Genomic DNA, 15,000 nt, shown 5'->3' on the forward strand with positions numbered 1-15,000 from the left:
GCTCTCTCTCTCTCTCTCTCTCTCTCTCTCTCTCTCGCTCTCTCCCAGCCTTATGCCACAAAATGGCTTCCAGACTTTCACACATAGTAATGCCTTAGTGTGTAAACAGGCCTAATTATGAATGATGCACAGACACTGTGTTTAACATCAATCTGTCCTGATGGGGGACGAGAGGAAAGCGTGAAGGAAATGTTTTATATTTCCTCTCTCGGGAACTCGACGGACAAATTAGTTTGCGATGCATGGAAACAGCAGTTTGGTCAGTAAATTAGAATAAAAATAAATGATTAAAAATAAGTGACTGTGTGTGTGAGTGTGTGTGCGTGTGTGTATGCGTGTTTGCGTGTGTGTGGAGTTCAAGCTGAAGACGACACAAATAACTTTTTTTTCATTTGAAATTTGAATATGAGTATCAGGGGAGGGATACTGGCCATCCTGCTGGCTGCTGCCAGCGTGTGTCTTGGTGCTCTGTGGCCAGGGGGGCCGGAGTGTGGGCAGAGCAGGGGGGTCTTACTACGTCCAGCCCTCCTTGTGCACCTTGCCTCCACCCACACCTCCCACAGAAGGGATACAAAAAACATTGAAAATTGGCTGAAGGCAGTTGAAAAGTTTTCCCTCCTGTCTTGCGTGTTCACCCAATTCTCTCTCTATCTCCAACGCATTCACCCTCCCTGCCCCCAACCCTTTCTCTACCTAACTCCCTCTCACCCCGCTCGCTCTCTCTCTGTCTCTCTTTCTGTCTCTCTCTCTCTCTCCCTCTCTCTCACTCTCTCACCCGCTCGCTCTCTCTCTGTCTCTCTCTCTCTTTGTCTCTCTCTCTCTCTCCCTCTCTCTCTCTCTCTCTCTCTCTCTCTCTCTCTCTCTCTCTCTCTCTCTCTCTCTCTCTCTCTCTCTTTCTCTCTCTCTCTCTCTCTCTCTCTCTCTCTCTCTCTCTCTCTCTCTCTCTCTCTCCCTCTCTCTCTCTCTCTGTCTCCTCTCTCTCTCTCTCGCTCTCTCTCTCTCGCTCTCTCTCTCTCTCTCTCTCTCGCTCTCTCTCTCTCTCGCTCTCTCTCTCTCTTTAAAATGGCCGTTTGCCTGTACCTCATATAAATGTGTCTGTGTTGGGCAAAGTTTAGCACAGGGTAGTGAGTATTTCCTAAATATTTAATTTCAATGCAAGGCACAAACAGTTCAGCGACCAAAATGATACCGGAACTACTGCAGATTATCCAAATATCTTTGCACATAGATTTAGAGGTATATTAGAGGTATATTTTAAATGCAAACATAAAGAAATGTAGAGGACATATGTTATCCTTTATTTGCTTTTATTATTCCACACACTTTACATTATCAACTTGACCTTTATCAGAGAAAATAAAAAGCAAACATTGCCACCCTCCCCTGTCATCGGAGGGGCATTATCACATGATCTAATAAAAACTTCAGTCAGGAGGAATCCAATGGCTCCAAGTCACGTGTCCCTGCCCTATTTAATACCTTCCTACAAAGTTCACGTATCTTTTTCAGTCATTTGTTTTAAGCAAAAGAGATGCAGAGATTGGCTTTTTTTTTTTTTTTTTTAAACAACCTATTAGATGAAAAATATTTATTTAATTACACAGCTATTTAAATACCAAAGGACTATTGGCTATTTTTGTTTATATTGTTGTATTAGGTTGTAATTAATGATTAATATTTGGCAGTAATTACATAATTTTGGACAATATGTCCATAATTGTAATATTTGAAATAAACATATTTTAGTTAAACACCATTAGAATAATATATGAAATTGAATCATAATCAAATGGCCTATACTCTGATCAGTACCGTGGAACATCATTTGTATACCCCATTCCAACGCAAGGTATTGCAATTGAACATGATTATTCGTTTTAACATGACTATGGTTTAATTTGAACTAATGGCTGTATGAAAAGACGATCAATGCATTTTTTTTGTTCTTTTAATCATTTGTATGCATTTTATGAACGTTGCCCTTTAGAAGCCAATCTTTAATTTTCCCTGGAACATTTTATTAGCGGCTGATATTATTAGCCCCATGTGAACGGTTTATATTTTATGTTCCTCATCGGTTAATCCTAGGCCTATTTTTGCGTTCCTGCGTTCCTACACCAAAAATCGAAATATTGCTGCATTAGTAGGCCTATGAGTCACGACGAGGCGTCGTTGTAATTCAAGAGGCACCATAAAATCAATTTATAGACTAATCTTTTTCCCTTTGGCATTTACTAACGTAAAAGCATTGATTGCTGTGCACCGGCCGTTTCCGTTTAGCTATCCTACACTTTGTTTGCTGTGTTACTTTAATCGTCCCCCCTCTCTCTCTCTCTCATTTGCAGAGCTAAAGGACGCGTTTAACGTTCCTCTATGGTTGAACCGAGTCCAGAGCGGGAAGGAGTGTTTTAGTTTTGAGGTCGCGGGAGGAGCTGACCTATTTGGCTGCTCGTCGCCCTCGCGCCGGGCCTCTGCTCGACTCTCTGCTCGGTTCGGTGTTTATAGCGCAGCTCCCCGTCTTAACGGAGTAGATATCTAGATTAATAAGCACATGCATTTTGCAACTTTTTATTTAGCATCCACCATACGCATACCCAACCCAACGGGCGAACCGACGTGTAGGCCTACAGACTGGGAGGGAGGACAATTCAACAAGTCACACTGAAAGGTGGCTTCCCCTCTGCAGCGAGCACTATTATGAGGTATTTATGTGACAGCCTGAAGTGTAGACCGACGGACACGTTTTGCTTAATGCCACTTGATTTTTCAGTAAAGCGTTCATGCTTGTTAAGACCCGTGGCTAGGTGATCATTTGAAGATAACCCTCACTTTAGAGAATCTATTATAATTTTGCCAAATACATGGATTTATTTGAATGGGTTTAAGGCGTTCGCTTTTGTTCCTTTGAATTGGGCAACTCCGTTGCACGGCTGAAACAGCTCCTGAAAAGGTTTCCCCTCAAATGGATGTTGATTATAGCTTACTCGTTTTAGTAGTCAACATTGTCTGGACTTAAGGACAACCCTTCGCGATCCATCAAAATATAGAAATGAATCCATAAGGCAAATACGAAACCTTTGACCATGCGGGCCTCTCAGAGGCAGGCCTGTTGAAACCATAGCCCCAGCGATGCCAGTAAAAGGTGACATTTTGTGACACCTTTACGTGAGTCTGGACTTATCATCTGCCCGTGTCTGAATAAAAACTGTCGGGCCTGTGTCCCAAATCATGTGGGCTTTTTTTTTTTTTTATCAAACCGTCACTTGATGTAGGCTTGGCCTGTGGCTCCGCAGAGTCCACCGATTTTACTCTGGATTAACGATCTCTTTGTGTCTCTCCTCCTTGTTACAATTCTTACAATTCAGCCTCTTAAAACCGAGGCAGCTTTCATTCTTTTCTCCGGGCCTTTCTATATCCCAGGCCTTCAGCTGGCCAGATTGTCTCGCGGTGCCGGTTGACCGAAGGTCACCGTTATAGATGGGAGAGCGTGGTACGCAGAGATAAGATGTGCTGTCACTCAAACAATCACACCTACACACCAGCATAAAGCCACGTGGTTCATTTTCTGTCGATACCATTACTTCATTCAATTAAAAAAAATGTCGGCTCAATATCAAATCAAAAGACAGTGACGAACCATAGCCACTTAAGTATTTGCTGTCTTTTGCTTTTAGATCTTAATCATATTTTAATGTAGCCTACTTAAATAATATTAGTTCAATATTACAGAAAAACGTGAATAAATATACCTTTATAGTTACAAAGCATTGTATTAAAGATACACAAATAAATACATAAAACACAGAGACATCAATTAACATGTAGGCCTATAGTTACATTTTGTAAATTCATGTGAGGACATACGATATATATATTTTCATGGTGCCTCCTCTAGATGTCTCCGTTCTTGTTTTAGCTTCAAATCAATTGTTTAATTTCAACTTCTAACAAACATACTCATAGTTCTACTTTTAATTATTGCCCCCTTCATAACAATATTTAGGCAGGAGACATTATATATAATAGATTTAGGGAAAAACTGTTCCATAAAATGTCAAATTAGTTAACACACAAACACACATGCGGACGCACACACGCACGCGATCACCAACACCCACACACACATACAAATACAAACACAGACACACAAACACGCACACACTCTAATTCAAATCCCTCATCCTGTCTGCCCTTAATATTGGACCCATTTTCTCTTTGCTGGTCGCATTCTGAGCGTGGTGTTCAGCATGTGAACTCAGGTGTTTCCCCGCGTATGACTGGCACCAGCCAGGCCTCAGCTGGCTGCAGGCGGGCTCCACCTCCCCGTCCTCGGCCCCCAGTCTTACTCTGGGACCCGGCCGGTTAGCCAGTTAGCCAGCTAGCCAGCCACTAGTAAGCCAGCCAGCCAGGTAGTCTCACCACGGCCAACCCGCTGGCCGGGCCGGCGGCCCTTCGGCCAACCACCTCTCGGGGGCCAGATAGTCAACCAATCATTCACACGGCCCGCCAGCTAGTCAAATAACCATCCAGCCGTCCAGAGCGCACAGTGTGCCAGCCAGTCACTCTGCAGCCAGTGCAGTCAGCCACCAGCAGGCAGGCTCTACAGTCATTCAGGGGGGGGGGGGGGGCCTGGGCCAGTGCTGCAGGTCCCGGCTGCCAAGCGGGGGGGGGGGGGGGGGGACTCTGGTCTTTGTGGTGCGCTCACACTCCCCACTACCCCCAGTCACATGGCAGCTCCTACTGCCCGAGCCAGATCCATCAGCTAGCTGTTTGTATCTGTCTGTGTGTGTCTTCCAGGCTACACAATACCCCCATAATTCCTTTTCATACACGGCACAGGTCGATGCTGTCGTTCAGATGATGTGACTGGAGAGACGTGTTACTCTGATACTGGAAGGGTGACAATCCAACACTGTGTTAAGGAGTGTGTGCTGTATGGACGAATATCTACATTTGTATATACTTTGATTTGTTTACATAAATACATATGTATTGGTTCTGCTGACCGACTGCCTAAAAGGCACAGCTTCTCAAGCTATATAGAGGGGGCGGGGCCACAGGCAGCGTGGTCGTTGTCCTCCTCGCTTTGTGTGTTAAACCCAGGAACAGCTGCTGGTCTGAGGGTCTGGTGGGATTTTGGGCCTGCGTTTTCTCATGCCATCCCGTGCCAAGGTAGTGTGACGCGGGTGGGGAGCGGGAGGGGAGGAGGCGGAGGGTGTTGTTTTATAGGCTGCTTAGCAACCACGCTGGTGACGGAGGAAGAGATGTAGGAAGAGGAAGGGGAAGTGTGGAAGGTGGCGACGGTCTCGATGGCGTGCTTGTAAAACGAATCCTAAAATTAATAGATTGGGAAGTTGTCTTGCTAATGGTGTGCCTGCTGTCTGTGCCACACACATAACGACCCTATTAAATTCTGCCTCTCCCCCACCCTCCCTCTCTCTCTCTCTCTCGCTCTCTCTCTCTCTCTCTCTCTCTCTCTCTCTCTCTCTCTCTCTCTCTCTCTCCCTCTCTCTCCCTGCCTTAGTGGCTCGCTCATTCACTTGCTCAGTCCATGCGAGGGCTCGCTCATTTTCTCGCTCTTTTTTTCTCACTCTATTTTTCCACTATACCAACCCACCAGCCAACCCACGCACCCACCCAGCAACCAGCCCAACAACACCCCAACCTCAAGTCTCCCCCCACCACTCTCTCTCTCTCCCCCCCTCTCCTCTGCCATTCCTCCCTTCCCTCCCTTTCAGTGGTAGGAGCGTGCGCATTGGCTGGGCTTTTTGAGAGTCGGTGCCAAATAGGTGGGCCCTCTGCGTGTTGGCACAGACTCACTCAATGGTTAGGGAAAGGCAAGTGGAGGGAAACAGAGAGAGAGGGAGGGAGAGAGAGAGAGAGAGAGAGTTGGAGAGAAAGAGAGCAGCGAGAGAGAAGCCTCACTCTGGTCTGCCAGCGGTCGTGTAGCCCGTCCAACATTGATTCGGTCCTCTTGTTTTGTTGTTGTGTTTTTTTGGGGGGGGGTACTCTCTTCTCTTCTTCTTCTTCTTCTTCTTCTTCCGCGTTTGGTGCACCCCCACCCCCACCCCATCCCTCCCCTCCCCTCCCCCTCCCTTACTCCCTCCCCCCCGTCCAAATCTGTCAATCCCTTGCCGTGAGTCGTTACGCGGAACCTACCGGACTGAACCGGTAGCGCGCCGTGCTTTGCCAAGCCTTTTTTTTTTTCCTCACTTGTTTTTCTTTTTTCAATAGAATCTATTCACTTTAGAAATCCTGCAAGAATTTTCTTGGATTTTTTTTTCTATTTCTATATTTTCTGTATTTATTGATTTTTTTTTTCCATACTTCAACCTCTACTTCGGAGAAAGAGGCTGTTGAACTTTTCTGTCCTCTTCTTCTTCGGTGCTTGGGAATGGCACCCCTCGAGCCGTTGCTGTGAGAGTACCTCCTGTGTTTTGGTTCCGGTATTACACTTTTCCCCCACTCATATGAGCACCCACCCCCCACCACCCACTCACCCAGCGAGTAATTTTTTTGCTCTTTAGTTTTCTGCAATTACTTGATCGCTTGTTGCGGTGGTTCTGACCCACATCAGTCGCTGAACAATTGGAGCCTTTTTGGGTTTCTTTATACACGGAGGGCTGAGTTTATGATGAGAGAGAGAAATGGTAAATACCTGGTTAATGTTGTATCTCCATCTTATTTTCTTATTCATAACAACACAATGCAATTTGAGGATAATTCTGAACATTGCAATTTTGCAATTTGCAATTTGAGGATAAATGTATTCTCCAAAGGCTTTTCGTCATTTTTGCCTTTCTTTATAATTCAGAGTTGTCATAGAAGTGAATGTCTTTTGTGCTTTCGGTGTTAGAAAAACATGCATTCTTTCACTCCAGCTTTAGATGCTTTCTCAGTAAAAGGTTTTTTTTAAGCAAATGTATTCCTGAATATATATATATATTTTAAGAAAAATACTTAATAATAAGACTTTCAACAGCATATTCACAGTGGCTGTAATTGTTAAAATATATATTTTTTGTTGCTTCCTGTTTGCCAACAGTGTTGTGTTGTATTGCAGTGAGGACATTTTATAATTCGCTGTAACGTCTGTATTTTGTTGGGAGTGTTGTCTCTTCTCTCCCTCTTTCTCTTTCTCTCTACCCCCTCTCTCTGCCTCTCTTTCTCTCACTGCATCTCTCTCACTCACTCTCTCTCTCTCTCTCTCTCTCTCTATCTCTCTCTCTCCCTGTCTCTCTCTCTCTCTCCCTCTCTCTCTCTCTCTCTCTCTCTCTCTCTCTCTCTCTCTCTCTCTCTCTCTCTCTCTCTCTCTCTCTCTCTCTCTCTCTCCTTCTGGCTCTCTCTCTCTCGGGCACCTCTCGCACATTCTCTCGTTCTGTTCTCACAGAGCAGGCGCAGCTTCTCCATGCTGCGCGCCGGCACTAACTGCTTCTCCTCCCTCTTCCCCTCTTCTCCCCCACTCCCCCTCTCCCCGTCGTTCTCACCCCCCTTCTCCCCCTCTTTCTCCTCTGTGTCGGCCTGCCTGGCCCCCGCCCACACCTCCTCCTCCACCCTGCCCCCGTCCTCTCTGTCCTCCTCCTCCCTGATCCAGGATGAGTTCCATCCCTTCATCGAGGCCCTGCTGCCCCACGTCCGTGCCTTCGCCTACACCTGGTTCAACCTGCAGGCCCGCAAGCGCAAGTACTTCAAGAAGCACGAGAAGCGCATGTCCAAGGAGGAAGAGCGTGCGGTCAAGGACGAGCTGCTGGGCGAGAAGCCCGAGATCAAGCAGAAGTGGGCGTCGCGCCTGCTGGCCAAGCTGCGCAAGGACATCCGGCCCGAGTTCCGCGAGGACTTTGTGCTCACCATCACGGGCAAGAAGGCCCCGTGCTGCGTGCTGTCCAACCCCGACCAGAAGGGCAAGATCCGGCGTATCGACTGCCTGCGGCAGGCAGACAAGGTGTGGCGGCTGGACCTGGTGATGGTGATCCTGTTCAAGGGCAGCCCTCTGGAGAGCACGGACGGAGAACGGCTGGTCAAGTCGCCCCAGTGCTCCAACCACGGCCTGTGCGTCCAGCCCCATCACATCGGGGTGTCGGTGAAGGAGCTGGACCTCTACCTGGCCTACTTCGTCCACACGCCAGGTACGTGGCCCTACCACCTCCTATTGAGGGATAGCAGCTGTGTCATGTGCGGGGGGGGGGATGTGCGCACGAGAGTAGCATGTGTGACGTGTGTGTGTGACGTGTGTGTGTTCCTGACATTTTCATGCACACACGCACAAACATACACATACACATACAGGCACACGCAGACACACGCATACACACACACAAACATATGTCAACGTAGGACATAGAAACCTTGGTACACACACGCACACACACACACACATATATGTCGACATAAGACATATAAACCTGGGTACAAACATGCACACGCATGCATACACAAATAGCCACATATTTATTCATCAGATGGTAGCACTTTATTTAAACCACTTGTTTATTAAACCCGTCAAAGACATTTGGAACAACAAAAAAGAACAAGACATAAATATTTTTTTTATACATTTTATTATGTTTTCAATTTATATAATTGACTTATTAATTGATTAATGAATTAATGAATTATGAAGTGATGTTAAACATAGTAGATTATATAAAATGTACATTGCTTTTTAATTAATATTTAATTATTTTCTCACATCTTCAAAAGCAGATATGAAGTAAATACGTATATTAAGAAGACATTTGGCTGATGCTCTGGCTTGTATTTGTGCGTCACATTATTACACTGCATACGCACATACACTTTTAAGAACAGATATTGTCTCTGTGTTGCACGCTGTAAGAATGTGTTCCTATGGCATAGAATTTCTTTTTAAACCTTGTTGTAGCTTTATGGCTTTTTAAAGCAACTATTTAGTGCTGAGAGGTTGGCTTGGTCATAAGTGGTGTGTGTATGTGTATGTGTGTGTGTTTGTGTTCAACCCTAAAGTCAAACGCATGCATAGTCATACAATCCTGTACTCTCATAGTTAGCATTTCAGTCATGGTCACATTCAAAAAGGGGTTAAATATACTTATATTCAACTAAATAACCACCAACAAACAAGGCATGAGCACAACACAAAAAGTCTGTCATGTACTTTTAGCCAAAGAGCGTTTGGTGTGCTGCGGACACTCAGACAGCCAACAGCCACAGTGCATGCTCTCGGCCAAACATTATCATAGATACAGTTGGATTCAGCCAAACATCACGGATACACACATACGTGATCCCCCACACACACACTCACGCATACACACGGCCAGCCGCTGCTGCAGTTCAGCGAAGTGTGTGTACTGTCGCTGGACGTGTAGCCAACACACTGGCCCTGTTGTAGATTTTTAAAACCTGGCCAAAAACACTGATCGCTCTCTCTCTCTCTCGCTCTCTTGCTGTTTCTCTCTATCTCTCTCACTCTCTCTCTAAAATTCAACACTGTTATGGCCAAAACCTTCAAAACACACTGTGCTTCGCCATTGACTGGCGACAAAAATATAAAACACACACACAAACACACACTAACACATACACACACACACACACACACACACACACACACACACACACACACACACACACACACACACACACATACAAACAACCTAATATTATCTCAACTGAACATTTCTGGAGTCACCCAGTTTCGACACACACACACACACACACACACACACACACACACACACACACACACACACACACACACACACACTCACATACAATAAAAACAGATTTGTTCTTCAAACACACTAAATGATGCCCAAATATCTACACTAATTTGAATATAACCAAGCGCTCCTGCACCTGTCTCTCTTTCTCTATCTCGCTCTCTTACACACACACACACACACACTCACACACACTCTCACACACACACACACACACACACACACACACACACACACACACACACACACACACACACACACACACACACACACACACACACACACACACACACACACACACACTCACAGACGGGGCCGTAGACGGGGGCAAGGTCTTTGTGCGGCCCGGCTACAGCCTGGCAGTAGGTCCAGTCTGGCTGCGCTGGCCTGTCTGCTACTATGATAAACAGAAGGCCTCAGGGGGGCTGTGTTGTGTGTTAGCGCACACTTCATTACCTAGTAACGCAACGTTATTTACTTATTTTGTATCAGTACCACTAATTCAAGCTACAATCGCTTTTGTTATCATTGTATTATGTTATTATCGTTGATTTTAATGACATCGTCACAACATTAATTTATTTCGAGGTGTTCTTCCTGGTCATTTTAAATTGTAGATAATTTTCTTGGTTTATTTAGCAATGGTGTATAAATGCATTATTGGAATATTTATACATTAACTCCAAAACAGAATGGAAATAAAATATTTTATACCATTATAACAAATACATCTACATTATATTTGTAATTCTATTCAGAATTTCAATAAATAATTTTTTTTTTTGTGTTCAACATTTTCTTTCTCAGAATGTTGTTCAACATTTTCTGTCTCAGTAGGGTGTACAACATTTTCTTTGTCAGTTAGCAGTTTTGAGTAAAATTGTCTCTTTTTCGATCACTGTGATTTTCCCTACTCTCATTGATAATAATTGTGATATCGAAAAATCTATATTTTTCATTGATATAGCGATGGATTCAAACAAGCTCACACACACACACACACACACACACACACACACACACACACACACACACACACACACACACACACACACACACACACAGACACACTCGCTCAATTACACATCATAAGCATTTAAGACATTTGATATTTATATCAATCAGTTAAAGAAACGCTTTTAAATATAGTTTTTTGGTCTCTTACAAATATTAGATACAAAAGACAGCTTTAGTTAAAGTGTGATTGTTCTATCGTCGTTGTTTTTAACAATGGCGCTCATGTTTTACGGCTCATTTAGTCCATACACACACCCATATGCTCTGTTATGTCACTATATCATTTTTATGTGCCACTTCACCACAGTCATGCGTACTGTGCTTTGGCTGACGGCACAACAGGCAGACGGTGTGTTGGAGCTGGCTGAAGCCCAGGTCAGGCCTGGTGGAGAACGGGTTTTGTCTTGTCACGTCTTATCTAGCTGACCCAGTGGGCACTCTGAACACTTACCCACCTCCAGATAGAAGGTTCTGCTCTACATGCTTGGTGGAGATCTCAGAGAGGGTGAGAGAGAGAAAGGGAGAGAGTATTAAGAAATATGTGTGTGTGTGTGTGTGTGTGTGTGTGTGTGTGTGTGTGTGTGTGTGTGTGTGTGTGTGTGTGTGTGTGTGTGTGTGTGTTTAGACTACGTTGTTCCCACCATGTACTTTTCCACCATGCTGCGTGCCAACGGTTCCTTTGGCGTTGCAGACAGAGCGAGAGAAGCCCTCATTGTTAGTTTTTTTGTTTGGTTCTTGCGTTTGTGTCGCTCTTTAGCGCGTTTGTATTCCCCCTCCTCTCTCTCCCTCTGATCCTCAGCACACTTGTTTTGTCTCCTTAAACATCAACCTCATTGTTGCTCTCACTGAGGTAGAGCCTCCCATGATCCCCTTTGTTTGTTCTGTAGGAGGCTGATAGAGGAAGAGAGGCACGTCGAAGGCAAGAGGGAGAGACACAGGGTGCAGGGGGAAGAGCTGCGGAAACAGGGATTGTTCAGTCTGGCAGAGGGTGCATGTTGCCGTTATTGTGGGAAGGAGTGGAAGATGTCTTGTGTTTTGTTTACGGCAGAGTGGCGAATGATGCAATGGGGAATCTCAGGGCTCACCATCAGTGTCGGAAGCAATAGAGCCAGCCAGCCAGCCAGCCAGACAGACTTGGCTATAGCAAGCTAGCTAGCAAGCTAACTATTAGCCAAATCCACGGAAGCCGTCTCATTGGCAAAGCATAACAAATATTGGTCGTATCAGCCAAACCACACACAACCTTTTTCACGGGCCTCGAACCCTAGAAAGACCACAACCCGGCCAGCATGACACGGTGCCTTCCTCCCGGACAAAGCCCTGTGGAGGGTAGCAGCCAGGAGCCTCTGGAGGAGCAAGGGGGGGGGGTAGAGGTGTGGGCCCCAGCACAGCCCACGTGGCTAGGGGGTCACCTAAGTGAGCAGCACATTATTTTCGGCGCATCACTTTTAGCGTTTTATTACCGCGAGTGACTGATGTTATTAGGGAGATAGTGATCTGTTGGCCCCGGGACCTGAGTGTGGTGCCAGGAAGCCACACGCTAGCGGGGTCCGTCCCTCTGGCTCGGCTGCTGTAAACACACGCAGAATGGTGCTTCTTCACTCAGAGCAGGGTTATTATTATTCGTTTTTTGTCTTCTTTTTTCTCCTCTTTGTGTGTAATATTAATGTGGCTTCTGTGGAAATTCCTGCTTGGCGACAGCGACCAGCGCCGTACCATCTGCGGAGAGTTAATTTCGCCTGCTTTACATCATCGCAGCCTATTTGATTTATAGCCTCGCTCTGTTTCGGCTTAAATCAGCCCACTCTGCTGACTTATTGAAAAGGAGAAAAATGAAATAAAATAAAATCACGGCGACTCAAATCGCTGTCCAAGGTTAGCTCAGTGCACTCCATCTTACTCATATTCTGGATCCCTTTCGCCGCAAAAAAGATTTGTACCAGAAAAGAACCCTCTATATTTTCATACAAAGCGTAATCGCGAAAAGATGTTTTGAGTTTGTTTCCAATCGGAATACAGGAAATTTGCAGTCATTCGGAGGGAGGTGTGAAATGTGCTCTCTGTGCCTATTCCTACCACCGCCTCACCCCAGACACGGCGCCTCCTGCTGCCAGATCCCCCTCCCGCTCCCCTCCTCGCCGGCAGAGACCGTCACGGCTTGGACGCCACTGTGAGAAAAGACGGGGCTCGCGAAAGAAGGAGAGGCAGAAAAAAAGGGAGAGAGAGATAGAGAAAAAAAAAGGAGAACCATTCTTGAGCTCCCTGTCCTTACATCCAGAGAACCCGGCAAGTGAAAATCCTTGTATCTTTCCTGACCAGGAAAGTCCCCTTGATTTAGATTTACGTTCACGAATGTACAGATGGAAAGATGTATGGATTTGAGAGAGAGAGGAAGAGAGTGAGAGGGAGGAAGAGAGAGAGAGAGAGAGAGAGAGAGAGAGAGAGAGAGAGAGAGAGAGAGAGAGAGGGAGCCCCTCTGTTGGTCATGGATGACATGATGGAAGGTGCTGGAGCTGTTGAGTTGTGGAGGGAGAGGCTGATGGACTCACCAGGCCTCCGCTCCCACTTTCACCAAATTTCCCCCAAAAATGATCTGTTGTTAATTTCAGCCATAAAGTTGCCAAAGCTGAGTGGACTGGGTGTGTGCGTGTGTGTGTGTGTGTGTGAGGTAGATGCTTGTCAGTTCATCTTCAGATTGTAGATGCATAGGATAACAACACGGAGAGAGAGAAGAGGGTTGAAATTCAAGTCTTGTTTTTAGCAGCACCAGCATCGCTGATTTAAAGTTCCCTTCATCTCTTTTTTCCGCTCTGCCGAACATTAAAACGCAATCTTGCTCTTTTCAATGTTGTGTTTCAATATTGTGCGGGGTGCGCAGCAAATTACTTCTTTACTTTTCTTCAAAAGCCCAATGTTTAAGCTTTTTCCATCCAGCTACTACACACAGCTAATACACAATGTGATAGATATTTATGTGATGTATAGAACAGCGTACAGATCATGCAGGGTGGGTCAGGGACACCACATCACAGAGTTTAATCCAGCTCTCTGCTCGGGTTCAGAGGAGACAACTCTGGGCATTAGGAGACCAGAGCATTTAGACGGCCAAGAGGGCTCTGGACCAAACATGAATTTTCAGTCACACACACACACACACATACACACATGCACAGAAACACACACACATGCACACACACACACACACACACACACACACACACACACACACACACACACACACACACACACACACACACACACACACACACACACACACATGCCTTCAAACGCACACACACACACACACACACACACACACACACACACACACACACACACACACACACACACACACACACACACACACAAACACAAACACAAACACAATCACTTGTATGGAATTATGATACTAGCAGACTTCATAAGATAATTATTATTATTGTAATACATAGAAAACCTCCAGGAGGGCAATTCACTGTTTACAGTGTTGGTATGTTGGGTGTGGTATTAAACTCTGTTATCAAACTATTAAACACTGACCTTTTGTTTGGGCGTCTCTGTCCTTAACATACACAATGTTTAGGAGAGAGACCTGTGCTTCTGTGTGTAGAGCTCCAGTGATGGAGAGACGTGGTAAACACGTTATTCGAAACAGAGAAGTTTCTTCTGTCAAGCTGAAAACAAAGGTTTTGTCGTTAGATCGTTCTACTTTTGCATTGAAAGGAGCTGGGAACTGGATTTCTTTAAGGTTTATTTATTTATTTTGTTATTTTAAAGAGGTGTTATTTGGTGATAAACATTAAACACGAGACGTTGCTAAGCTATTAAAAATCCCCACAGACGGGAGTTTGGCTCATTTTCCACAGACTTTTTTATTTCTTTGACACGAGAGAGAGATCATATAACCCTGTATAAAATAATAAGTGCTGCACATGTTTTCTTCATTTGCTTTAGTTTTTGCCATGTGCTATTCACCTTGGATACAACACTCATTATATTGAATTATGGCTTCCTTGACAGAATAGGAATTTCTAAAGCTCTCGAGTGAAGGTCATATCAACCACATATCTCTGCAGCCAAATGTACTTTTTTTATAATTTTGCCCAACCTAATTAATGTGCTTTTTAATTTGTATTCATTTTATGCATAACTTTTTGATTTAAATATCAATAAAATGTTAGAATTAGTATTTAAAAAATCCTTATTATTTATATTATAGTTATTAATATCCTGTTATTATGTAACAGTACTTTGCAGAGCCTAAAATCCTGTTTGGATTTAA

General features: G+C 44.9%; 1 protein-coding gene and 1 long non-coding RNA gene across 6 annotated transcripts in view; both read left to right on the forward strand.

Moving 5' to 3' along the window:
- LOC132453924 (nuclear factor 1) overlaps nt 1-10,004 on the forward strand; it is a 30,688-nt gene extending 20,684 nt beyond the window's left edge. For 2 of the 5 annotated variants that reach the window (XM_060047013.1, XM_060047014.1), the window contains one exon: nt 7,595-10,004. In XM_060047013.1, coding sequence (XP_059902996.1) covers nt 7,595-8,341 — 747 coding nt within the window. In that variant the 3' untranslated portion in view covers nt 8,342-10,004. Of the gene's footprint in view, nt 1-2,592; nt 2,703-6,159; nt 6,651-7,376 lie in introns of those variants that run through there. The other 3 variants (XM_060047016.1, XM_060047015.1, XM_060047012.1) reach the window with 3 other exon arrangements.
- A 464-nt stretch (nt 10,005-10,468) lies between these two features.
- Nucleotides 10,469-15,000, forward strand: part of LOC132453928 (uncharacterized) — a 9,791-nt gene continuing 5,259 nt past the window's right edge. Inside the window, exons 1-2 of the long non-coding RNA XR_009524842.1 lie at nt 10,469-11,223; nt 11,606-15,000. The exon at nt 11,606-15,000 is cut by the window's right edge and continues 5,259 nt beyond it. This is a non-coding gene — a long non-coding RNA (uncharacterized LOC132453928). The remainder of the gene's footprint in view (nt 11,224-11,605) is intronic.

This window comes from Gadus macrocephalus, chromosome 3 (assembly GCF_031168955.1).
Source record: "Gadus macrocephalus chromosome 3, ASM3116895v1".
Classification (NCBI taxonomy): domain Eukaryota; kingdom Metazoa; phylum Chordata; class Actinopteri; order Gadiformes; family Gadidae; genus Gadus; species Gadus macrocephalus.